Source organism: Littorina saxatilis, linkage group LG17 (genome assembly GCF_037325665.1).
Source record: "Littorina saxatilis isolate snail1 linkage group LG17, US_GU_Lsax_2.0, whole genome shotgun sequence".
Taxonomy (NCBI): domain Eukaryota; kingdom Metazoa; phylum Mollusca; class Gastropoda; order Littorinimorpha; family Littorinidae; genus Littorina; species Littorina saxatilis.
In genome coordinates, this window is record NC_090261.1 from 4202064 (window position 1) to 4230051 (window position 27988).

Sequence of the window (27988 nt, forward strand, 5' to 3'; positions counted from 1 at the left end):
TATGATTGTTTTGTGAATGAAATATATATTAAATATATATCATGTATTTATCGAAAAATTGCATATTCTGTGTACATGTAATTAGATGCAGTATTGACAGGTTGAAAGGCCAGGCCCAAGCTCTCTATCCTCTATTCCCACAGGCATCTGGATTCTTAGTCTTACGCTTAAATTCATTGTGAAAATCAACGAGGACAGAATATACACTCCTACAAAGAGAGAGAGAGAGAGAGAGAGAGAGAGGCAAATAACCCTAACGTAAATCAACAGGCCAAATCAAACAAATGGCCAGTATTAGCCAACATTCACCAACAGAGCCAAATCAAACAAATGGCCAGTATTAGCCAACATTCACCAACAGAGCCAAATCAAACAAATGGCCAGTATTAGCCAACATTCACCAACAGGCCAAATCAAACAAATGGCCAGTATTAGCCAACATTCACCAACAGAAAGAGATAAACATTTAGTGATAAAACCAATGTTTATTCTCAAATCGACACAAGAACCTGCAACTAAAGTATGAACATATGATAAATGCGATTCCCCCGACATGGGTGAAATGAGGGAAGTTCACCTCCCCCTAGCTAAACACTCTCAATCTCACTGTATCATTTCATCCTTCCCTTCAACACAATTCTGTGTCAAGTCAGAACTAATTATTCCCTGTTCGATAGTTGAAAATAAAAGAGACAAAGAAAGGTAGTTTCACTTTCTTGGGCAAAAGCTAGAGCATTTTTCAAGAACATTTTAGTTACTCATGTTTGGTATGACTGTACAAGCCTGATTGATCAGAGTTCATTTGGTTCATGTCGCGGGGGTACCTTGAAAACTGAACTTTAAATGAGAAAGATGTTGATCCGACTAAAAATATACACAGTGCACAGGCAAAAATGACTCAACTTTCAGAGCAATACCTAACCGTAAACATTAAACAGCAACAACGACACAATGATGATGCAAAAATGGTTTACATGACTGCAGTAAAGAAGAAATGATTCCTATTTATTTTTTCTGCCATGCACACCCAATGAAAAATCTGTAAACAGGATGTTCAAGCACCCAAAGTTCATCTATCTCTCGACTTCGGGAGCTAGGAACTGTAAGAACTTAAGATCTGCCTATTCTAAATGATCAACACTTGCCGTTTCTAAAGGTAGTGTTGTTTCTTCTGTCCGAATTATGCAAAGATTATTCAAGTTTATACAGACTTTCCAAATACAATGCAATTGAATTTCTGTGAGAATGCAGTAAGAAGTGCAAGCTTCAAGACTAGATCCACAAACCTACTCTCCCTCCCCCCTAAAAAAGCACAAAGTTTGATTTTATGACATGATTACCATTTATTTGTGGAGTTTGGATGCGGATGACAACATGAAATGAAGCAAAATGTACACACATGTGGATATGAGAGTACAGGGAACAGAAAAACAACCTGACAACATTTACCATAGAAATTTGTGTTCTCATAAAGTCAGCATCAAAATAACATGAGGAGGTGAAACAACGAAGAACATGGAACAACTTGAGATATAAAACACAGCTCTCGACAAAGACCATTGCTGCCTGCTAGTTTCCAAAACGTAAATCTGTGGACAGTACTGCATACATATTTCATCCAGATGAGGACAACATGCAATGATAAAATGAACTGTCAGAGAAAAGCATAAAACATGTTACAGGCATGCAACCCAATCTGCATTTTTCTTCAGACCTCAATACAATACACAACAGCTGCAGCTCAAGTTTGAGAGAGCGAATGATCTATTGACACACAGGGCCAGAGCTCCATGGCCCTTTAAAACCTCCTGTTTGCTGATTTCTGGAAGAGGGTCCAAAAGTATGGAAGCTGCACGTCATACAATGACTGACTCTTAAAGATTCAAACAGAAAAGCAATCTGTAAAATCATTCACCAAATTATTTACAGGATAAGAAAATAAGGATACCAGTAAAATGTGACATTTACAGGTATGCTCTACCACGGGAGAGGCTTCAACATGGGAAGTTTTCTTTAAAGAGCGCCATATTCAGTTTGTCACATTACACTAAACTCTTTCACTGAACGTCCGATGTTCTTTTAACCTAACAAAATAGCCTTCAAGCTATGTACTGATTAATTCACCACAATTAAAACAGAAATAAAAAAAAAAAACTTTTTGCAAGCAAGAAGCTCTTTTCAAGTAACCCATTAAAACCAGAACAAAAAACCCAGACAATGACGATAGAACTACATCAACAGTAAGAAGAATTCAGCCGACAGTTTCAGTGCACATGCCCTCATCCTTTTCATATCCCTGCAACCTTGTCAACATTGATCCTCAGTCAGTCACGACCCACACACACAAGGCCTCTCTACTTGTAGCCGTAGCCGCTTCCGTAGCCGCCGCTGCCCCAGCCTGAATGGCTGCCATAGCCTGACTGGCTGCCGTAGCCGCTTCCGGTGCCTCCCCAGTAGTTCTGCTGGTTCCAGGAGCTCTGCTGGGGCCATTGCCCATAGCCCTGCGGCAAACACAAATCTTGAGTGATTATTAAGCCAGTGCATATCACTGCACACTTAACTCTATGTCTCAACAAGAAGGGCAAAGCCCATACGACTCACATGCTTTACACATTTTTCCTACCAAAATACATGTGACCTTGACCCAAGGTCAAGGTCATCCAAGGTCATGCAACACAAAGCTGTTAATTCAAGACATAGGAAGTACAATGGTGCTTATTGGCTCTTTCTACCATGAGATATGGTCACTTTTAGTGGTTCACTACCTTATTTTGGTCACATTTCATAAGGGTCAAAGTGACCTTGACCTTGATCATATGTGACCAAATGTGTCTCATGATGAAAGCATAACATGTGCCCCACATAATTTTTAAGTTTGAAACAGTTATCTTCCATAGTTCAGGGTCAAGGTCACTTCAAAATATGTATACAATCCAACTTTGAAGAGCTCCTGTGACCTTGACCTTGAAGCAAGGTAAACCAAACTGGTATCAAAAGATGGGGCTTACTTTGCCCTATATATCATATATAGGTGAGGTATTGAATCTCAAAAACTTCAGAGAAAATGGGGAAAATGTGAAAAATAGCTGTTTTTTAGGCAACATTTATGGCCCCTGCGACCTTGACCTTGAAGCAAGGTCAAGATGCTATGTATGTTTGTTGGGGCCTTGTCATCATACACCATCTTGCCAAATTTGGTACTGATAGACTGAATAGTGTCCAAGAAATATCCAACGTTAAAGTTTTCCGGACGGACGGACGGACGGACGTCCGGACGTCCGGACGGACGGACGGACGGACGACTCGGGTGAGTACATAGACTCACTTTTGCTTCGCATGTGAGTCAAAAATCACAGTTTATTAGTATTTTCTAACACGCTGGCAACTTTGTCAAACTTTGTTTTTAAGCGTACGGAATCCACATTGTAATTCAGTTTTGCAGCAGGTTTCTGTCTGCAAAGTCATGACCGTGGCAGCCATGGCAAGGACACGAAGTTAGCGAATCTGATTGTGCAGCTGTCAGCCCCATATCCGAATGATCAGTGTGAACATCACAGGAAAAGCTGTCATCATCCAGCTAGCTAACAATTTCCCTAAGAATATTATGCTTTACTGAACATGTTCAGATAATGAGCGGATCTGACATACCAAAGCACACAGAGACAGACTAACCCAGCATAAAAAGCTAAACGGATGTAGTGACCCCTCCCTCTCTCCACGAACGTACATAATGGGCAAACAGCCGCCAGTCAGGAGGTACCACACAGAACAGAAAAGTTGAAATGCTGCTACAGAGAAGCCACTCCCCTGGTGTTTGTTGCTGAGGCCAACTTAGTTGTGATGCTCCTAGCCCCCTTCACATCCCTTTATACACAACAACTGTGCACAGTGTGTCTGGCAATATTAACCATCCAGGGAGGAGATCTCACTTTCAGTCTTTAACATCAAGCTGTCCCTAACATAGTGCTAGACAATGAAGACATCGCACCATGAGAATATCACTCCTATATTTCTAAGAAATAAAGGGTTATTACTATTTTCTAGCACTCTAGCAAGTTTGTGAAAAACATACGGAATCAACATTGTAATTAAGTTTTGCAGCAGGTTTCTCTCTGCAAAGTCATGAACGTGGTTGCCATGGCAAGGACACGAAGTTAGCGAACTTGATTGTGCAGCTGTCAGCCCCATATCCGAATGATCAGTGTGAACATCACAGGAAAAGCTGTCATCACCCAGCCAGCAAACAATTTTCTAAAGTCACATTACGCCTAACTGAAATTTGGGTGTGGGATTTTCATATGATAAACTCGGACAAGATCTGACTCTGATCTACCAAACCACACAAGGGCAGGCTAACCCAGGAAAAAAAGTCCTTCAATGGATCTTTACACACAATACCTCTGCAGACTAGCTTCCACCGAGTCTGTCGATAACCAGAGGTGTTGCCCCGCCCCCACACAATAACTTTGCAGAGTAAAATCCACTAACACTGTTTCCACAACCACACAATAAGTGCATTATGCATCCACTAACACTGTTTCCATAACCACACAATAAGTGCATTATGAATCCACTAACACTGTTTCCATAACCACACAATAAGTGCATTATGAATCCACTCACACCGATTCCACAACCACACAATAAGTGCATTATGAATCCACTAACACTGTTTCCACAATCACACAATAAGTGCATTATGAATCCACTAACACTGTTTCCACAACCAAACACTAACTGTGCACAATGAATCCACTCACCCTGTTTCCATAACCAGAGGTGTTTCCCCACTGTCCTTGGGCGCCCCAGCCCTGGTTACCGCCCCATGAGCCCTGGTTGCCCCAGCCTTTGTTGTAGCCGCCTGTGTTGCCATAGCCGCCGCTGCTGCTGCCATAGCCGCCTGTGCGCTGACCCTGCACACATGAAACATTCAGTCAGGGAACACTACAAAAATCTGTAAACGTTCAACACTGAAAAACTATGACTGCGTTCTCTACATTAAAACTGAATTATTCCAAACTAGCCAGTGGATCTATGTCATCTCTAAAACGAATGTTAACACAGCTGCAAATTTCAGTAACATCAATGCAAAGGGTTCACGCTTACGAACACCTAAACTTGCGCTGTGTGCTGTTCACGTAAACCTTTCTGAACACTTCCACAGAAATCAGGAATGAATTAAACGACAAGTAGCAGTCTAACAGAAACCTCATGAGAAAGGCACAAACTATGTACTATCCTGGTTTGCTATTTGCTATCTTATGTTGCTACTTTTAAAACTGACAGAAGCTTTAAAAATATGGAATCTTAAGGCGATCTTGCTGTCAGCCCCATATCCGAATGATCAGTGAAAGTCACACAGAAAAGTATCATCATCCAGCAGGTTACACAATCTTACTGCATACAAACATTATGGGGAACTTTGCATCAGGCACAATCTTCCCCACTTCCATGTTAACTCCTGTGTGAGTGTAATGTCATAACAGATAGAGAACTGTCTCTTACCTGGTAGCCACCGCCAGACCTGTAGTTTCCACCACTAGAACCGTACGAACGACGGTCATCACCGCGGCGATTGTCGCGACCTCCTCGGTTACGACTGTCGTAAGAAGAGCCTCCACGGGGGCTGTATCCTCCTGAAAATGTTTACAAGGACGAACATTAACAATTTTACAAGCAAAGGAAAATTGACGCAGTGTGACTGCTTTATTGCAAAGGTGATGCCCAGTGCTACAATTGAAACAAAGTCTTATTTATTACAAAGAGAGAAATACTATGCTATGTGTCTTGCTGTCAGCCCCATATCCGAATGATCAGTTTTCATCACAGCAAAAAAAGTATCATCATTCAGCAAGACAATGAAAACTATAAAGCACAGAAACAAAGGAATCAAACTAAAACTACAAAACCCTTTAATTTTCTTAAAATGTCTATGCTTGCATGCAATTCTAAATTGTTCCGTCTGATCACAAGAAAGCCTGGTAGTGAAAGCTTGATTCAGATACAGAAAACAATAATCATCTCTGCTGCGACGGTGATGTCCGGTGCTACGATTGACAACAAAGAGAGCCTTACTGACAAGGACTTCCATTCTTTATTACATAGAGAACATTATTATGCTATGTGTCTTGCTGTCAGCCCCATATCCGAATGATCAGTTTTCATCACAGCAAAAAAAAGTATCATCATTCAGCAAGACAATGAAAACTATAAAGCACAGAAACAAAGGAATCAAACGAAAACTACAAAACCCTCTAATTTTCTTAAAATGTCTATGCTTGCATGCAATTTTAAATTCATGTGTCTGATGACAAGAAAGCCTGGTAGTGAAAGCTTGACTCGGATACAGAAAACAATCATCTCTACTGTGGGAAGAAGACACAACCTTATATTGTATGTTGGAATTAGTTCACTTTGTGATTTGACTGTTGGAGTTAACATCCACCTGCCTGACCAATATTGATTATATCAAAAATATGATATAATATACACCCTTGTTGAGCAGTATCTGTCATAATTGCTTGTCTACTATTTTGAATGTCTTTCTCCATATGCATTATACTCTATTGTTCTGTGAATTGCATTGGTAGGACTGAAAAACGTCATGAATCCTGAAGGGGGGGTCTGGGGGCCCCCATTTCTGTATTTATTTGGTGTTTAACGTCGTTTTCAACCACAAAGGTTATATCGCGACGGGGAAAGGGGGGGAGATGGGATAGAGCCACTTGTTAATTGTTTCTTGTTCACAAAAGCACTAATAAAAAAATTGCTCCAGGGGCTTGCAACGTAGTACAATATATTACCTTACTGGGAGAATGCAAGTTTCCAGTACAAAGGACTTAACATTTCTTACATACTGCTTGACTAAAATCTTTACAAACATTGACTATATTCTATACAAGAAACACTTAACAAGGGTAAAAGGAGAAACAGAATCCGTTAGTCGCCTCTTACGACATGCTGGGGAGCATCGGGTCAATTCTTCCCCTTAACCCGCGGGGGGATGGGGGCCCCCAGACACTGAAGGATTTGTATAATTAACAACCAAACAAACGTCCCCACAGACATTACGAATCCGGATTTCTGGCATATACCAGAAGAATCCCACCTATGGAATTGCATGACAAAATGTAAACAAAATGCGTGAATAAAACTTTTTTAAAAAGAAAGAAAAAAAGGTGTATCAGTGTTATGTCTGACGTACCCCGCCACCCACCGCTTGCCCCCCGACGATCCCTGTCGAAGCCTCCTCGGTAACCTCCCCTTGGTCGGTATTCTCTGAAGTCACGACGCCCGCGATCTGAAAGAGGATAACACTTGTAAAACCTTCCACAGAAATCATGAATGAATGCAACGACAAGTAGCAGTCTAATATGAACCTCCTGAGAAACACACAAACGTCTTACTATCCTGGTTTGCTGCTCGCTATCTTACGTTGCTACTTTTCATACTGACTGAAGCTATAATATATGATATTGAATGCTAAGGATATCCTGCTGTCAGCCCCATATCCGAATGATCAGTGAAAATCACACATAAAAAGTATCATCATCCAGCAGGTTACACAATCTTACTGCATACAGACATGATGGAGAACTTTGCATCAGGCACAATGCTCAACTACTTACCTAATATTTCAGTTCTTACCAACTCTTTACTTAGTGAACTAAAGGAGATTCAAATTATCATCAACTGGAAGATATTATCTTCCAACTACTGTAGGTCACAAATAAACAAAGCTGTAAAAGAATAAGATTATCACGTTGGCATGTTGCATGTGAGATTCATCAACGATTTTGAGATAAGTTCATTAGTATTATAAGTGTTCGTCTGTCTACTTAAAAGACAACTGGGACAACATACTGTGAATGTAATGTTTTGTTTTGTCAATAATGAAACGTTCCAATAACGTACAATTCTTCTTGTTTGATTCTGAACATCTTTAGTTTTCAATCATCACATCAACTCAAACGTGAATCAGTAAAAATACCATAATTTAAAAAACTGGGGTCGGTTAGGAAGGAAAGAAGAAGGTGGGGAGGAAGATGGAGACTCACCACTGAAGCGACTGTCCCTGAAGCGTTTGTCGGGTGGTGGCAGGAGCTTGACCGCCTCCTCCTTGTAGGTCTCGACCAGTTTGCCTGCGTCCTCTTTGCTCAGGTTTTCCTCCTCAGAGTACTCCACGCTGTCGAACAGCTGACCCACCTCCGGCAGGCTGAAGTTGGCTACACACACCGCACAACAACACGCAGTCAGTAAGGGAGCTTTAGCACAGGACCGTGAAGCAATGAGGATGGAAATGAAATGATATGACAGGGCTTAGTTGTAGCGGGGTGAAAACGAACCTAGTTCCTGTCCTAATGAAATTGAAAGAGAGGGTGGGGGGAGGGGAGGTCGAAAAGAAGTTGATAGACATTAATAATAACAATAATAACTTTGAAACAGGCAAAGGCGTATTATATAAATAAACCAGGGGGTCCTTAACGTCCTCACAGGAAATTTCCTTTACGAACATGAGTTCGTGATACGCCATTTTATCTTTTATACTGTTTTTCACTGGAGATCAGGCAATCAGACACAATCATGAAGAATTTCATTCCACTCGTTCTCCTTCAATCTCTTAGCATCTGTTCTTCACACTGTGCCAGTTCCAGTACAATACTCCTTTTCATCTGCCAATGCCTTCTCTTCTCTCTACTTCCTCTTTTTTCCTTCCCTTTTACCTGGCTGTTTCACTATTCTGTACATCCAACCTATCATACAGTATTCTGTACATCCAACCTATCATACAGTATTCAACATTTGTTTCTTTTACCCCTTTATAGTATATTCCATAGCTGCCAACACTACAGGATTTTCCGGGAATCTCCTGAATTTTACAACTTCTCCCTGCTCATATTCAAGACTAAACGGTCCCACTGGACTCCCTGGCTCCTGAATTTTGACTTCAGAAGGTTGGCAGCTATGATACTCATCACACTGCCAAGATACCTTCCACCTGATCTTTAGGATATGATACTCATCACACTGCCAAGATACCTTCCACCTGATCTGTAGGATATGATACTCATCACACTGCCAAGATACCTTCCACCTGATCTGTAGGATATGATACTCATCACACTGCCAAGATACCTTCCACCTGATCTGTAGGATATGATACTCATCACACTGCCAAGATACCTTCCACCTGATCTTTAGGATATGATACTCATCACACTGCCAAGATACCTTCCACCTGATCTTTAGGATATGATACTCATCACACTGCCAAGATACCTTCCACCTGATCTGTAGGATATGATACTCATCACACTGCCAAGATACCTTCCACCTGATCTTTAGGATATGATACTCATCACACTGCCAAGATACCTTCCACCTGATCTTTAGGATATGAACGCAGTTTTATTACTTGCAGGAGCTCACTTTTCAGTTTCTTCTTTCCATTTTCTTCCTTACTTTCGATATGTGTACCTTCATGTCTATCCTTCAGGGCTATTGTGTTCAAATCACACGTTTTATTTCATCCCTTGCCTCAAAAGCCTTTTTTTCCAATCATTCTTTATTTGTCATTCCAGACTGAAATAAATGCATCATGGTCTGTCATCCGCAGTGCTAACCATTTCCCGCCAATGTTGCTATCTCCACACCAGCACAAACTTGAAAGAAGTCCAGTTACTTCAAGAGACGCAGAACTAAATAGAAAGAGACTGGAATGGCCTTAAGACTGCAACAACCTCTTTGCTTCACTCTTATCCAACTTTGTTGCTAATCTCAAAATCTGAGTCACTGAATGCTACAGACAGAATTCCATGTACGTATAGGATTAAGACTCCAGTCTTGATGTTTAGCCATGAATTGCTAATTTTGATGCTTCTTCAAAGTCTCCTTTTCTTATGCTGTTTCAAAGTATTAACTCTAGTATATAGGTATTTATAATGCCTGAAAATTCACTTGGATTCAAATGGAGATATTCTAGCAAATACGCACATTTCTACAATCGTAACAAGAACTAATCACCAGTCATATTCCTTCTTCCAAACAAATGCAACTGCAAGAAACGAATGTTGAGTGACTTTCAATTATAAATCAAGCCCGTCAACTGCTTTGTTAAAACACTTTCAGTCAAAATCTAGATGCCATCAGCTCTTAAAAAACCCTGCCAAATTCACACACACACTGGTGTAGTCCATATGCTAAACTCTTTGATTCTGTACTCTTTGATTCTGTCTATAACTTTGTTCCACAAGAATGAACTTCCATCACCATTTCAAGAAGTACAAGTACCTAACTTGAAGCATAGTATGGTGTAAAAGGACATACTTTTTATTTCCTCATTTTCACCATAAAATCAACCCACACCCCTCATGTTTCACACAGATCATAACTATACCCAGACCTGTTTACCCTAAACCCGAGGCAGGAGTACTTTAAAAAAAAGTTGTGTATTTTTCAAAAAGTTGGTCTACTTTGCAAGCAAAGTCATATGGGCTGGGGAAAATGTACGCGTGGGTGCAAACGTGTTTGTGTAAGAATAGCATGTCTTGTGAACACCTTCAGAATTTAACTCCTTCCAATAAACCCTATCGGTATTCCAAGCTCTCGTAATCTCTCGCAAACTTCAGAGTATAGCAAAGCATGCGGTACAGCGATCTCGTACGAGCTGCACAAGCCAAGGTTCGAAGTTCTCGCGATGTTCAAAGCATATTAAAGAGCGTGTCTCGCGAGAGCTGCTCAGATACCGAAAAGGTCTATACAACAGGGATAAAACATTTTTATTTACCTGTCAGTTTATAGCATTATAACCAGTGTCTTCCAAACAGATTGATAATGAAAAGATGAAGTTCGTGAAATAACATCTGCGGTTGTTGACATTGCTTCAGCGTGGACTAAAGCCTTTTCTTCTGGCAGGATTTGCTTTGCGGGAATGAACTTCATAATTCCTTGGCAGCTTTCAGCGGATTTATTTGCAGCAATCTTGTCCAGGTGAGTTTTGGAACTGCAGTGTCGTTCGATGTCATATTTCCCAGCATGGGCAACGGAGAAATCTGATTTACAATACTTGCAGTGTGCATGACTTTTTCCCATAGTAGACTCCACAATTCCTGGCTCTTTCTTATACTTCTGCTGTTTAGACTTGGTACAGTCATCCGAAACTGGTACATTTTTCCGCTTCATTTTGCCACGATTGTCCAGACGATCGCACGTGCCAACAACTGAACAAGGTTTCCACAGCTGAAGACTCGCTGTCATGGTTATCTCCCTTCAACCGAAACCGGTATCAGTTGTACCATTCCGTAATCAGCACACCAACACCGGAAAACGTATTCTAGACTTTTTCTTAGGCGTATTTTGTGCGTTTGTCGCGTATTTGCGTACCGATAATAATTTGGCGTACAAAATACGCCCAAATCGTACTGGTAAACAGGTCTTTATACCATTCTCCTACTTCTCATAACTATGCCGTTCTGCTACTTCTTCTCATAACTACATCGTTCTCCTACTTCTTCTCATAACTATATCGTTCTCTTACTTCTCATAACTATACCATTCTCCTACTTCTTTTCATAACTATACCGTTCTACTTCTTCTCATAACTATACCGTTCTACTTCTTCTCATAACTATACCGTTCTCCTACTTCTCATAACTATACAATTCTCCTACTTCTCAAAACTACATCGTTCTCCTATTTCTTCAAAAGTGTTTATGCCAGTCTGATTAGAACAACAGAATAAACTGAAGTAAAGCTGGGACAGTATGAATGGAGATGACATGTTCAATGATGATGAAATATGAACAAATTATTATTGATTATCTGTCAATAAATAAGTGCATTTTAATATCAAATACCAACAGAATTCAAGAAGACAGACAGAGCAGAACACAAAAAATGACATTTTCAAACCAAAACGCATGACAACAAAAATAACATACAAAACATGTAACAACCAAAACCAAACCATAACGTGTAGCTCTAGGTTGAAGAGAAAGTATTGCGGGCATGTAAGACCCCTGACGTGCTAAGCTGGCTGGATGCAAGTTGAGAGTACATGTGAGAGATGTGATTGAACAGCTACACCCTGACACTGACAACACGCTACACTTGCAATGGGAGGGAGGGAGGGAGCGAGGGGGATGGGGCCAGCTTGACCAACGTGCATACTATGTAAGAAGCGACTGCTGTAAAGTGTGATTTTGGTTCATCTACCATACGATATAGGAGGCTGAAGAAAGAGCGCCCTCTCACAAGAGGGAAACATGTTACCGGTCTGTTGCCAGGCGCCCATAAAGCGGCCTACCTTTCATCTCAAGTACAGCTTTTTCAGGAACCTCTTTCCCTTCTTCCTTCTCTCTTTTCTCAACGCGGCTTTTGAACTCCTCGTCCGTGGGCACAACAACGACTGCCTTGCGTTGGAAACCTTCGAAAGGCTGCATTTTACGTCGTCGGGCTGATGCATACACATTTGTCTAGCCAGGGTGACAAAATACAAAAAGATGGTAAGTGTTGAGATCCAGTTTCGGCAGCGTAGTGTGCCCATATGTATTCATATCAACTGACGCACTGCGTCACAATTAATCAATCATTTTTGATGATTCTCCGTCGATACATCTGCAACATACTGCAAGAAGAGAAGTTACAGGGCTTTGTTTTCTGGGTGGCTTTTGATTCCATCTCCTGGTGTGCGTTTTGTTCCACTATCTGTCGTCAACTTGTCTCCTCTTCTCTTCTTGCTTCCTCTGTCCTGCCTGTACCCCCTACCTGTACGTTACCTCGCTACTGTAGACAGCTGAAAGAGAAGTCATGGGATTATAACAGCAAGGCCTGGCCTTTAACACTTACCTGGGAGCTAATAGGGGAATGGGGTTGGCTACAAGTTACCTACTTGCCCATCCCATACCTAACCTTTCCTCACTTTTCTTATTCACTTACGCCCATTCTTACCTCTCTCCCCCCTTCTTCCAAACCTATTATCAAACTCCTATTTTAGAAACTATTCACAAGGCCATTTGTAGACCACCGAATCCCCCACCTAACCACCCCCCCCCCCCCCCCCCCTAATTCCTCCCGGTCTACTTCCCTCCCCCTTCCCTTCATGTCAAGTCGTCAGTCCATTTTGCTTTCGTTTTAGTCATTCCGCATCCAGCTTGAGTAGAAACAAAAGAGCATTAGGTGTCAAGCAAGCAAGTGTCATCATCAGAAGATCAAATCATTGTCATCAATATAATCCATCATCAATCCAAGGAAATAATCATCAATCAGGCTTGCCATAAAGCTCTACATCCATGCTCAATATGTGCAGGTCAATCATTCAATCAATAAATCAGTTTCAGCAAAACACAATATCATCATGTCATGAAGATCGATGTTGTTCAAGTAGTTTATGTTGATAATTTGTTCAGCATCCATGTTGTTGTAGTAGAGTGTAGCCAGCTTCCTTGTGATATACCAGCAAATTAATGGTTAACCATCAAGATCTTTCCTAAGCTAGTGAGGAGCCCAACATCTAAGTATTTTCTATCACCCCCTTGGAATTAACTTTTCCATTCAAGTCTGATCTTTGAAGGTGTAATACATTTCCATTCTTCCCAAATTTGATGTCCCGTTATCCCTTCCTTAACCTACTCCCCCAGCGACTACTCTCTAACAGGAGAAAGGACCCTCGTTATCCCCCTTTGATACTCACCACAACTACACTGTGACTGCTGCATATATCAGGAATTTCTACTTACCACATTCCTGCAAAGAAAACATCAATGGAGAAACCTGGCAGAAACACCACCTTGCATTTAATAATCAAATTTACTTATCTACTCCATGAGCTTTCACGGAACTGACATCCTACGCAAGGAGACCACCGTTGCTTCCAAACATGCATGTCATCTGGTGACAATTCTCAGTCACTTTTGTTTCCTACTGTAGTTTTTAATGCTTGTATCTTTCCCTCTCTCTTACCAGAGGAGTTCATCCAAACCTGAAGAAACAGTGATCCATTCTTTGATAACCATTCTTGCTTTTCCACCTTGCAACGACTTGATCTGAAAACTATCGAAACCCTTTCCTTGAACACGTCTGTCTCCACTTTGTCAAACCATGACAGTCTTCAGCATAACAATACTAGAAATAAATCGCGAAGAAAGATGGTGGAATCCAGGCTCAATCAAGTCAATTCTATCATCTTTCACCATAGCAGTCGACTTGGACGTTACAAAAACATGAAACTGGTGTGACATGCTGCCTATCATCTGCAATCATTTCGAACAGCAGCTTTTCCTCCTCTTTGTCTAGCTTGTGTAAACATAAAACCATGGTTAGCGAAATTGTCAAGTCAAAACAATGTTCCAATAATCCAGTACAATTCCTTGTGCCTCCGACATACTTCATGCTTATGTGAAAGTTTACACTAAAACCTCTGAACACTGCCTATCTTCTGAGAGTGTCCATGCCTGAAAAACTTAACCCTCTGCCAAGAACTTCAGCACAGGAACGATCTTGTCCCCAACAATATTCTTCCATTTTAATTTATCGCCTACTTCATGTTTGTTTGTCGGTGTATTTTACTCCCTCATGCTCAAAACGATAAAAAGAGCAGTCAGAAAATTGCATACAAGCGTCCTACTCGCCATGGAAAATAAGACAAAAATTCAAACACACTGAGGTTTATGTACACTCTACTTACCAAAAAAAGCAATACCAGAACTGAACATCATATTCTAACTACGTCAGAAACAATGGTCAACGATTTCAAGTATAGCTTTCCTCAGGAAATGACTCAAGTAGAAATGAATGTCTTTCCAGCCATGGCACAGAATAGAGCTGCTTGATATAACACTGTTTGCAGCAGTTGAGCAATAACTAAATGGACCTGTGAGAAATGAAATAATGCCCAAAACAGACTGCGCCTTTCAAACTCTCCTTCAAACCCTACCAACACATTTCCGTGCTGAAGTCTTTTGGTCGGACAAAGTCAGCTCTATCACTCCAGATGCTTGCACGCAACTTTGGCAGCAGTAACAACATTTTTAATGCACATCCAAAATAAAACACTGGTGCAGACTATGTGGTTCTTTGTATATCACTCTAGAGCACTAACGCATCTCCTAAAGCAAGAAAATATTTAGTTTGCGATATTCAGTAGCTGAAGAGAAGCAATGTCTTGCACCTGGTATTCCCTCCAAATGCATATAGTGCTCAGCCAACAAAAACACAGCCTAACTGTCAGTGAGAGTGGTGGTGTTTCTGTCATAGTTCCTCCATCGAAATCAACACATGTACCTTACCTGCAGTGACACCTGCAAACAGTAACACCTGTACGACATGCTCGACGGCAAAAACAGGTAAATGGCTGACTCTCCTCTCCTCTCGAGATCAAGGAACCAGAGCTTATAGGAAGTGGACTTACCTGATCCAGAATGTAGTTTCTCTTTTTGCGAGCAGCGATCTCGATGAGCCGATTGAGACACTTGGTGGACTTGTCGATGAGGACGTCCCAGCGTCCACTGTAGTTCTGCTTTCTGGGCAGGCCCATCACCTGGTCACACACAACAAGCAATGCACTGACAATATAAGGTGTGATCGACAAGAAGAAGACTGGCAATGCACACCATCAAACTCACACATTATGCAACCTATAAAAGCCATTTAACATCTCAACAGCTAACTTCCCACACAATTTCATAACAATCCCGACATAAAAAAATCAAAAAAAATCTACATGCAATAAACCTGATCCAATTTTGCTCTTGCAAATGCCGCATTACCAGGTCATATTCTACAATATCACACGGGGATATATCTTTTGCACAAGACAAAAGTGAGCCACTAAGGAGATAAAAAATTGGTACCAAAGGGTGTAGCTTACCAAATAAACAGTTTAAACAGCCTGACTGAAAATTAGCATACCTTCATCTTATCGATGATGTTGTTGGTTCCAAGCACATTGTATTTCTTCTCGAGGTTTGCAATGGCGTGCTTCTCTGCCCAGGAGGTCTTTCCGGAACCAGGCAGACCCACCATCATGATGATCTGAAAAACAAACATCTCAATGATCAAATGAACAACATTAGCTCAAAGAAGCATTGCAGTCAGGTGCAAACTGACTCCATGTCAACTTCCTACACACTATTGAATTTGCCCAACACATTTTCTTTGAAACCACCCCCTCCCTTTAATTGTAAACACATCAGGTGAAGCCTCCATGCAACAAAGTTACAAACCTAGTAAAAAACAAACTCGAATACACCGATGACCACATACGACTAATTTTTCCAAATGGAAACTCAACCTATCAACTTCATGAAACCTGACTAAAGGTAAGAAAGAAAGAAAAGGTAAGTCAAGCAGAAGACAGGTGAATGTGTGAGGAATGCACTACATGCAGACAGCACTCACCTCGCAGTCCTCCTTGGTGGCAGGGGGAGGTGACCCACGCACACGATCCTCCTCGCCCACTGTCTCCAGGAACACGTAGCCCTCCTTCAGGGGGAAGTATGGCTCCTCCTGCAATACAAGACAAACACGGTCACATCTGACAACCATTTGCTTTCTGGTGTAGCCCAATGCAACACTGGCCACTAATTAATCTTTCGTGTGTTTTGCCAATGGTGTTTTAAGTTTTCTGCAATGTTTTCATCTGTTCTAACATAACTTTCTGATGCACATGTCCATGAGACACGTATCAACTATAAAAGCGCTTGGCTTTATGTGTCCATTGAGGCTAGTCTTTGATCCCTTTCAAGGTAACCCGCCTCATGTAGATGCTGGGCCTGCAGGTGGTCAGTTACGTAACTTTATTACCAGGCCGGGTTCAGCCAGTCAGAGGTGTAAAGTAACCTGTTCTTGTTGTGTTGTTTGATGCGCCAGATCAAAGCCTCACTAAGAGGGTGAAACAATATCAGTTTTCCCTATCATGCATAGTCTTCAGCCAATTTTTTTTGTGTACACATGTTACTAAGATATTCTTGCCCTATATTTCTCCAGTACGAGTGTTTTAAAACAAGTCATCGAAACCCTGCAATATGCGCTTAAATTAATGAGAACATATTATACTCTAGCATTATTGGCACCAAATGGTGCAACAATCTCTGCAGCTTTATAACAATCTATTTCTTGAGCTCAACTGCAACAAAAAATTATGTAAAAGAAAAATTGCAATAATTTCTTACTTTTGCACCAAAGTTGCACTCGTACTCCGTGTTCTTTGTGAGGACATGAGGGAAGAGAGCGCGGTCTTCCAGCTTCTCCTTTTCCACTTCATAGCACGTCTCCAAGTCGGTGCCATTCTTGGCGTACGACAGAGTGACAGGGTCGCTGTCCAGGTCCTGTCAAGAGAAATACAGTGTTGTACTATCTGCATCACTGTAGTCAGCATCAACGTTAAACGCCAGCCGAGATCATTTGACACAAGGCTTATACTAAGTGAGAAATAACATTTCCGAGTTATTATTACAGTGAAATCTTTGTTTAAGAATCCCTCCCATTAATGACCCTGCTATTCAAGATCTTCTGTGTACAAAAATGACACCTCTAGAAATGAGTCCCATTTTAAGATGTCCTCAGGTTGTGGGAGGTCTCCAAAGGGGAGGGGGGGTGGGGGGTGGTTTCCACTGACTGTAAAAAGGACAGAAGAAATGTTCTTCTTCGTCCATGGGCTTAGACTCCCATGTTCACTCATGTTTTTTAGCACGAGTGGATTTTTACGTGTATGACCGTTTTTACCCTGCCATTCCGGCAGCATACACCGATTTCGGGGGAGGCATGCAGGGTATTTTCGTGTTTCTATAACCCACCGAACTCTGACATGGATTACAGGATCCTTTCCGTGCGCACTTGGTCTTGTGCTTGCGTGTACACACGAAGGGGGTTAAGTCACTAGCAGGTCTGTACACAAGTTGACCTGGGAGATCGGAAGAATCTCCACCCTTAACCCACCAGCGACCGGGATTCGAACTCACGACCTCCCGATTAGGAGGCCGACGTCTTACCACCACGCCACTGCGCCCGTCAGAAGAAATGTTTATCCCCAAATCAAAACACACACACACAGATAGGACAACCGCAAAGTATGCTTGCTGCCACTGACAAAGAAACCTGAGCACAACGGCCACCCACCAGATAAGCAGTGATGACATCGCCAGCAGTGAACTTCTCTCCATAGTCCTTGAACTGACACTCGGTGGAGGCCTTGCCAGTACCGCCATAGCCAAACGACAGGGATTCTTCACCTGCACAGGTAAAACAAAACACAATCATGAAAAGTCAATTAGATCTCAATTCACCACTCCCCTTGCCTTCTTTTTTTTTTAATCAGAAAAAAAAGTTAGAAGTAAAACAGTTTTCCCAGCTAAAAGAGGCAAAGGTTTTAATCAAATCGTGGTCCCACCCAACCATTACATTCTTCTTTAAACTGCTACCCCTCCTTCATTTCACTTTATCGTACATACACAAAATGTGACAAGTCACCCAACACCTCTAGGAGGTTGTTTGTACTTCAGTTTATCTCCCCAACATGCAGAGAGCACTGGAAAGGGCAACTCACCCAACTGCATGCTGGTATCATCTGCAGACCATCCAGCACGCAACACATGTGGGGTTGTCTCATCAGCTGGCAGGTGGTCCACGTTCAGATTTTCCAGCAGCTGTTGAAACAAAATACAAGATTAACACCAGCGAAATTAACCACACACTAACACAATGTAGGAATCAGAACCTTCTTCCATCTTTCTTTATTTATTTGGCGTTTAACGTCGTTTTCAACCACGAAAGGTTATATCGCGACGGGGAAAGATGGGATAGAGCCACTTGTCAATTGTTTCATGTTCACAAAAGCACTAATCAAAAATTTGCTCCAGGGGCTTGCAACGTAGTACAATACTGGGAGAATGCAAGTTTCCAGTACAAAGGACTTAACATTTCTTACATACTGCTTGACTAAAATCTTTACAACAAGAAGAGCAAACGCTCGATCGAGTCACTTTCGCAGTTCTGAATATTATATGAGGCATCAGATGGACAGGAAGAAATTGCTATTCACAACACAATGAGTCACGTTCACATAAAATTTGAGCCCGGTCACTTTTATAGTTTCCGAGAAAAGCCCAACGTTAAGTTGTGTGTTGCCGAACAGAAAAGGCTAGTTATCTCCCTTGTTTTTCTGATAACGTTCGTAAAAGGCTACAGATGTAAATACTTTGATGTAAAGAATAATCCTACAAAGTTTCAATCACATCCGATGAACTTTGTCAAAGATATAAAATGTCTAATTTTTCCTTTGACGCTGACCTGTGACCTTGAAAAAGGTCAAAGGTCAACGAAACCATCGTTAAAGTGTAGAGGTCATTGGAGGTCACGACTAAACAAAATATGAGCCCGATCGCTTTGATAGTTTCCGAGAAAAGATATAAAATGTCTAATTTTTCCTTTGACGCTGACCTGTGACCTTGAAAAAGGTCAAAGGTCAACGAAACCATCGTTAAAGTGTAGAGGTCATTGGAGGTCACGACTAAACAAAATATGAGCCCGATCGCTTTGATAGTTTCCGAGAAAAGTCCAACGTTAAGGTGGTGTCTACGGACGGCCGGCCGGCCGGACAGACTAACACTGACCGATTACATAGAGTCACTTTTTCTCAAGTGACTCAAAAATTGACTATATTCTATACAAGAAACACTTAACAAGGGTAAAAGGAGAAACAGAATCCGTCAGTCGCCTCTTACGACCATGCTGGGGAGCATCGGGTAAATTCTTTCTCGTCCCAACCAATATGGGACTCCCCCTAACTCGCGGGGGGGGGGGGGGGGGGTCCTTCTTCCTTAGACACAGCTTTAACAAGAAGAGCAAACGCTCGATCGAGTCACTTTCGCAGTTCTGAATATTATATGAGGCATCAGATGGACAGGAAGAAATTGCTATTCACAACACAATACAGATGTAAATAATTTGATGTAAAGAATAATCCTATAAAGTTTGAATCAAATCCGATGAATAGTTTCAGAGATATGATATTTCAATTTTTTTCCTTCAAGACATACCTGTGACCTTGAAAAAGGTCAAAGGTCACCAAAGCAGACGTCAAAGTGTAGAGGTCACTGGGAGTCACGTTCACATAAAATTTGAGCCCGGTCACTTTTATAGTTTCCGAGAAAAGCCCAACGTTAAGTTGTGTGTTGCCGAACAGAAAAGGCTAGTTATCTCCCTTGTTTTTCTGATAACGTTCGTAAAAGGCTACAGATGTAAATACTTTGATGTAAAGAATAATCCTACAAAGTTTCAATCACATCCGATGAACTTTGTCAAAGATATAAAATGTCTAATTTTTCCTTTGACGCTGACCTGTGACCTTGAAAAAGGTCAAAGGTCAACGAAACCATCGTTAAAGTGTAGAGGTCATTGGAGGTCACGACTAAACAAAATATGAGCCGGATCGCTTTGATAGTTTCCGAGAAAAGTCCAACGTTAAGGTGGTGTCTACGGACGGCCGGCCGAACAGACTAACACTGACCGATTACATAGAGTCACTTTTTCTCAAGTGACTCAAAAACTAAAAACATTTTGACTGCAATAAAACCCCTTTTTCTGATACACTGGATAATCACTTATCCAATTAATGCACAGAAAATGAATGTCATTCAGAATGAGTAGTCCCCTACATTACAAAAAAAAATCTGATTGGCACATCACTGACCTTGACTTCATAGGCGACCTTGCCGGCCTTGACACCGTACATGGCACGGGCACCGGCCCACATGAAGGCAAATCCCTCCACAGTCAGGGGGTGGGCTTTCAGACCGTTGTCCTGTACCCGCAGGTTCAAGTCACAGTTGTCTGCACAAACAATCATAAAGCACTGCAATAACAAACTACGCGAGTCCTACATTAACAACATCCTCTTCACCTATGTCTCTTGGCCTAGTACTACACATTTCCACAGAACCAAACACACACACACAGCTGTAGCAAACAAATTTTGTTCAGATTTAAAAGAAATTAAAACCTTGCATGAAGCATTTTCAGTCACTTGACTCGTTACTGTGTCGTAGCTGCAAAGGCTTACCACATAACACTTTTAAAATGCTCAGGTTAATTCCTGCAGTTTAAAAAGAAATCCTTGAGATTTGAAATGATTTCTGAAATGACAGTATTTCAAAACAAAACTTAAATGGCTGTGGCGAGCTCACCATCTTGTTTCTTTATTTGGTGTTTAACGTCGTTTTCAACCACGAAGGTTATATCGCGACGGGGAAAGGGGGGAGATGGGATAGAGCCACTTGTCAATTGTTTCTTGTTCACAAAGCGAGCTCACCATCCGCATTCCCCTTTACAACACTCAAGTTAAAAACCCACTGCGTAAAACTTTATGAAAAAGTAAAGCACTAGCCAACATAGGAAAATAATGCATCCTGATTAGCGAGCATTTCATGCACAGTCACATCATTCTGATAATCCTCGCTCCACTGCTATCGCCAGTTGTCTCTCTGACCGAACGCGAAAGTCCTACGCGAATCTATCAAAACCAGAATACAGAGTGATCTCCCATATGTTGTTCACGAGCAGTGTTCGCGAGACGAAAATGATTGCAGATTGGCTGACTTCGACAGTGACCTCTGTTCTGTTCTTCACAGTTATGATAAAGACATCGTTCTAAGGTCAAAATAAGTCGAAATTTTGGAACTGCTGCCGGAAGGAGACCGTAATATATGGTTGCATCACTGTCAAAAAAATTGTCTGCACCAGCAAGGCTGAAACCAAACGGTTGATTATCACGTGACACTTATGTCATATTTAGAGTTGTTTGCACAGTAAATACATCTGCAAAAAATAGCTCGCTTCAAACTGTCTAAAATAAAAATTCCTCTGTAATTTAAAAATTACAAAACACCATAAAAAATCATTATCGACGATCGCGAATCTGCTTACATCCATAACACATTACAAAAAGCTCTAATATGTAAAAAAAAATTGGTTTCCTTGCCAGACAAGGAAATTCAAGGCATCCTGTCAGGGAGAGAATGAGCCGAACTCATTTTGACCTGAGGTCAGGATGCACTCACATCTGTCTATCTGGAAAGTAGTTCCCGTCTCCCAAGAGCAGTCATCCATTTCCACTTTGCGGATGACAGGGCTTCGGCTGCGTCTATTTTCAATGGAAGAAAAACAAGAAAAGCGTTAAGTTCTAAGCATAAATAACAAGTTTCCTTGAATTTTCTACACCCAGACAGAAAGCACTTATTGGCGTTGACTCAAAAGGATTATTTGGAACAGTCCAGTACATCATGGTTGTAATCACTGTATAATCACCCACCTGGAGAAAGAGACAGCAGTAATTACCTTCGTTCTCTGGAGTGAGAGCGACGACCTCTGTGTCTTTCCCTGGAGCGAGACCTGGAGCGCTTTCTCTTTTTGCCACTCTCATCTGCAAAGGTAAGTTACATTTAATCAGCACATGCTCAAAAGTCTAGCAGGAAAAAAATCAACTGACAGTTATGTGCCTGCATAATCTCTGAAGTGATTAAACCTTAATGTTTGAATAATCTAAAACAAGATGAATAATACCACAAAGGTATTGTCCATTTCCAGCAGTGTATGACTAACAAGCCTTTTTCCAGCTAGCTTAAATGCAGGCATTACACAGCTAAAGCTATCAAACAAAATTATGCAACGGATGAAACTCGAGTTGTAATGCCAAATGACAACAGCTTTCACTTTCCCAGTAGTGTCCATCAAAGAAGCATGGTTGCCACTCTCGGGGGGTACGAGGGGCAACGCCCCGTACGTTGAAAAAATTTAAGATCTGAGAGCCATTATTTGGCCTCCCCTGCAAATTATTTACAAACAAGAAGAGCAAACGCTCGATCGAGTCACTTTCGCAGTTCTGAATATTATATGAGGCATCAGATGGACAGGAAGAAATTGCTATTCACAACACAATGAGTCACGTTCACATAAAATTTGAGCCCGGTCACTTTTATAGTTTCCGAGAAAAGCCCAACGTTAAGTTGTGTGTTGCCGAACAGAAAAGGCTAGTTATCTCCCTTGTTTTTCTGATAACGTTCGTAAAAGGCTACAGATGTAAATACTTTGATGTAAAGAATAATCCTACAAAGTTTCAATCACATCCGATGAACTTTGTCAAAGATATAAAATGTCTAATTTTTCCTTTGACGCTGACCTGTGACCTTGAAAAAGGTCAAAGGTCAACGAAACCATCGTTAAAGTGTAGAGGTCATTGGAGGTCACGACTAAACAAAATATGAGCCCGATCGCTTTGATAGTTTCCGAGAAAAGTCCAACGTTAAGGTGGTGTCTACGGACGGCCGGCCGGACAGACGGCCGGCCGGACAGACTAACACTGACCGATTACATAGAGTCACTTTTTCTCAAGTGACTCAAAAAACCAGCAAAAATAATATCCTCCTTCAAAGCAATTGATAACAGCACAACAAAGACTTAATTAATCAACAGACAAATGCCTCATGAACAGTTCAGTTTACACTAAACAAAAAGTCCTACCTGAAGTCCAAGGAAATTGTTTCCAATCAAAAAGTTTTCAGTTCTGGGATGTTGGGTCTACCTCACTCTCAGCTCGAGAAACAAAAACTTGTTGCATGAATCCAATGTGAACTTTAACTACCTAACCGTGTCACCATACACACACCATGACATGTTAATTCCAAGAATAATAAACTGAAACACAGCTTAGAAGTTGGTTTGTTTGTTTGCTTGCTTAACGCCCAGCCGACAACAAAGGGCCATATCAGGGCGGTGCTGCTTTGACATATAACGTGCGCCACACACAAGACAGAAGTCGCAGCACAGGCTTCATGTCTCACCCAGTCACATTATTCTGACACCGGACCAACCAGTCCTAGCACTAACCCCATAATGCGGAGCAGCCACTAGATTGCCAATTTTAAAGTCTTAGGTATGACCCGGCCGGGGTTCGAACCCACGACCTCCCGATCACGGGGCGGACGCCTTACCACTAGGCCAACCGTGCCGGTTTTTGAAGTTGGTAAACAGAACAGATTTAAAGTCCAAAAACTAAGCCATATGTAGTTGGTGATAGTCCTCCAAAATGACACCGACAGAAAAAGTGTAGATCTTGAACAATGCAGAACTTCAGAAGTACAGGAAAAATGTATCAAAAAAAGTATCAAAAAGTTTTCAGTTCTGGGATGTCACTCATCATTGATCAAGAAAACAAAAAATCGAGAGTTGCTTGTGTCCTTTTTTTGGGTACAACAGTCTTCTTTTTGCTGAGAGAAGAACTTTAATAGATTTGGAGCAAATCAATGCCCAGATTCTCTCCTCCCGCCAAAAGAGCTTCAAAACTCGGATCGGAATCTCTGGTCAAAATTCAACCGAGCGAATCGAAGCACGTTTTTTTTCTCTGAATTTTTTTTTCGCAACAAAATTGAGAACACGGAATTTCCGGCTGTGGACATTTATAAAAAAAACGGGATTCCGGCACCTTGCCGGAAGAGTGGCAACCATGTAGAATCATTCTTGCTAACAAGCAGCACAATACCTTGGTCATCATCCTGAGTGGTCTCGTCGATGGTTTTGAATTCTTCGCCAAGCTCATCGGGCATCTCAGCATCTTCCTCCCCCTCCGCTGTTGCCTCTTGCTCCGCCCCCTCTCCGTTTTCTTCCGGAGCAGCCTCTTCTCCAGCTGCAGCCTCCTCTCCAGCTGCTTCCTCTGTGGCTTTCTGCTCCTCTCCCTCTGCAGTCTCCGCCTCCTCTCCCTCTGCAGCCTCCTCTTCTTCCTCTTCCTCTTCATCCACTGCCTCTATAATCTCGAACTGCAAAACATCATTGTACACACATCAATGTCAAATGCAGCAACTCGTCTTGATGACATAGCATTGCAGACACTAAGGGCCCCCCCCCCCCCCCCCCCCCCCCCCAAAAAAAACGTATGTTTCTGGTCACCCGACCCAACCTAGTTTTTACCCGCCGACCCTAGACTTTTTTTTTATATTGCATTTGCAGACATGGGATTCAGAAAAAGTGATAATTAAGGTAAAAGAAGGTGGGGGTCTGGGGGCAGTAGGGTCCAGGGGCGACGCGCCCCTGGTCGAAGCTGAAGTTTTTTTTTAGTGTTTTAGACACACAAAAATGGCCCTGAAATGCATATTTCAGCTTAATCATAGCCCCCCCCCTTCCCATGTTTCTCAAATTAATTTTACGCTAAGACTCAAAATAAGGAGGAGAAAGAGAGAGAGAGAGACGGGGGGTGGGGGGGGGGGGGGTGGTGGTGGCGTGTGACGGTGTGGTTTCAATGTTCTTACCTTGTCGGTGCCAAACGACCCCAGTGACTGATTTCCCGACTGGGTTTTCAGGATAGTCAGGTGCTTGTTGCTTTTCAAGTGGCTTTTGAGGGCAGTCTTTCCATTGGAGCCGTAGTTGATAACATTAACATCGTTGCACAAAGTGCACTGAGCTTTTCCCGGCAAGTTGATTTTAGCAAAAGCATCGCCAACTTTCAGTTTCACGTCTTGTGTCTTCTGGCCTTTCTCGTATTTCCAGCTCAATGATACAACTTCATCGAGCCAGTCGAATCTCCAGAGATTTTTCTTGTACTTCTGCTGGTCAATTTCCCGGGCTAGAACGGTTTCGTCTCGCTTTAGCTTCCTCATCATTTTGGCAGGTGGCTCGAAGCGATGTAAAAATGGCGCCGAATCATTCTCATACGGTATGCTTATACTGAATCCCCGATAGCTACGTTGAAACGGTGACTGTAGGAGACAAAGAGCGCGTTCCCATACGGATCGACCAGCAACAGTCTGACCGTTTTAGGAACCAACTGTTCAAGAATAATATGGAATGGAGCGTCGCGATCAGCGGACCGGCCGAAAAACTTGGGTCTATACCTACATATACCCCAACATTTTCTCAGCGGATTTGCACAAATCTCAAGAATGATCCCTGGAGCCTAAAAATTTACGGAATTCCGTAAATTTACGGAAGAATCCCATGTCTGATTTGTAAAAAAAAAAGGGGGATAACCCCGCATCCCTTTTGTCTCATTTGTTTCGTAATGTCTTGTCTTTCTCTTTAAATAGTAAGTCCAGTCTCTTTGCGTCACTGTATAGTTATTTTCTACCCTGACCAAAAAACAAAAAAAAATTAATCCCTACCTACCTACCCTATTTTTTGTAGCCATGTTACCAGAAACATACAACTTTTTTTTTTGTTGCCTAACCAAAAACTTACATTTCTACTGCATTTTTAAGTGGAGTCACTTTTGTGGAAGCACCCTACCAATTAACCCATACTTTGCTAGAATTAGCAAAGTTCCTCTACTAAGGCAAACAAAAAAATAGGTGTGGTTACGGTAACATAGCCAAAAAAATAGGGTAGGAAGGTAGGCAATCACTTTTTTTTAAAACTTTTTTTTCTAATGTGTAAAAATTAAACCTACTTGACAGGGAAATAAGTGTGCGACTCGGGCGCTTTCGCTTTCATTGCGTTTTCTGCACGCGGTTTTTTTTGGACAAATGTAATAAAAAGTTATAGGGTCGGCCCCTAAAAATAGGGTAGGTCGGGTTACCGTAACCACACCTATTTTTTTTTTTAGGCCTAATGGAATACTTTGGTCAGATATGAGCCGACATAGCAGTGTCGCCATAACGGGATAACTCTTAAGAGAACAGTACATAAATTATACCATGTGAAGGCAGACAGAACATTAGCTATAACACTGGTGCCATACAAGCGTAACAAGCGTAGTGACAGGATGACTTACATCTTCTCCCTCTCCCTCTGCGGCATCACCAGTCTCATCTTCTGCCTCGTCGTCGTCGTCGCCGCCCGCCTCTGCACCACCTTCATCTCCACCGCCCTCGCCACCTGTAAGTCTCACAACTTTAGACAAGCATATTAATTTCTTACCAGTGTGTATGGGTAATCTGATCCACATGCCTTAACCTAAATACTCGCCACGTTGAGGGCTGTAATCTGGAACTCAATGTGCAGCTTTAAAAATTCAAATTCTTTACCATCCCAATTTGTCTTGGTTTAGTCAATCTTATTTTTCAAGTATGTGGGAAATGGGGTGTGCGGGTGCACAGCTTGAGCCACTTACACGTTCTTTAGTACTCAAGATAGGTCAAACCTAATATCACACTTCATCCTATAGCCTAGTTGAAGTGACTCACTGACTGCACCTTGGGTGGGGTGGGGGGGAGGAGACATTTAAATTGGACATTTTCCAGCTAGTGTGGACAGTGCCATTGATACTTTATATACATTGGACGGAGGCAAACAATCAGCACTTTCAGTCATCAACAGCACATTTTGAAACAGACTAACCGGAGTAACCATAACACTAACTCAATCACTGATTTGACTGAATAAGGAACAATGGCAGCGAATGAGGTTTGCGAAAAGTAAACAAAAGAATGTGAAGTTATCAATGATGAGAACATAGCACAAGTCTATTTGATGTCCGGGAGTTGTTCCTGGAGCTGCTTTGTTGTTAGTACTTTAGCTGCAGCAAGCAGGCAGGTTTTTAAAATCTTCAAAAACAATGAAAACTGCTTTGATTTCTCCCTCTGAGCGTCAGTGGATCTAAACCGGTGCTTATGCCACTCAACTTCCGGTCAAAATTGGGTCACGCGTGCCCCTCCGCGTTGTCACTGTTTGAAGCAGAGAACACAATCAAATGTGATGCACGATGCTCTTCAAAGCCTGACTACCATTTCATGTTAGGGCTAACGTGAAAAACAAACCCACACCAAAATACGGTTGTTTGCAATTACAACACTAAATGTGAATTTCGGAGATAACGCTTACCTGCACCTCCATTGCCGTCAGCATCCAATGCTTCTGTTAATCGTTGCACAAGCACTGCCTTCACTCCTTTTGTGTCTAATCCTCGTGCCTTTAGTTCATCACGAAGTTCGGCAACCTTCAGCTTTTCGGGATCAATATCACTCATTTTGTTGCATAAAAAAGAAAACTCGCGCACTTCGCTTTTTGGTTT

The 27988-nt window shown here is 41.8% G+C and overlaps 1 protein-coding gene across 2 annotated transcripts; it reads right to left on the reverse strand.

Moving 5' to 3' along the window:
• Window positions 1-465: 465 nt before the first annotated feature.
• LOC138951894 (heterogeneous nuclear ribonucleoprotein U-like protein 1) lies at window positions 466-27943 on the reverse strand. Of its 2 annotated transcripts, none has more exons than XM_070323455.1 (18): window positions 27799-27943; window positions 26750-26853; window positions 24530-24803; window positions 22330-22414; window positions 22053-22135; window positions 20687-20826; window positions 18542-18641; window positions 18115-18227; window positions 17169-17324; window positions 16396-16503; window positions 15907-16029; window positions 15407-15535; window positions 12305-12473; window positions 8058-8225; window positions 7217-7300; window positions 5506-5636; window positions 4761-4913; window positions 466-2501 (listed from the first exon to the last, which is right to left on the reverse strand). In XM_070323455.1, the coding sequence occupies exons 1-18, from the start codon at window positions 27941-27943 to the stop codon at window positions 2355-2357; spliced, it is 2412 nt and encodes an 803-aa protein (XP_070179556.1). In that variant the 3' UTR covers window positions 466-2354. The 2 variants fall into 2 exon arrangements, with proteins under 2 accessions (XP_070179556.1, XP_070179555.1); XM_070323454.1 differs by having other exon boundaries at window positions 7205-7300.
• Window positions 27944-27988: the final 45 nt, after the last annotated feature.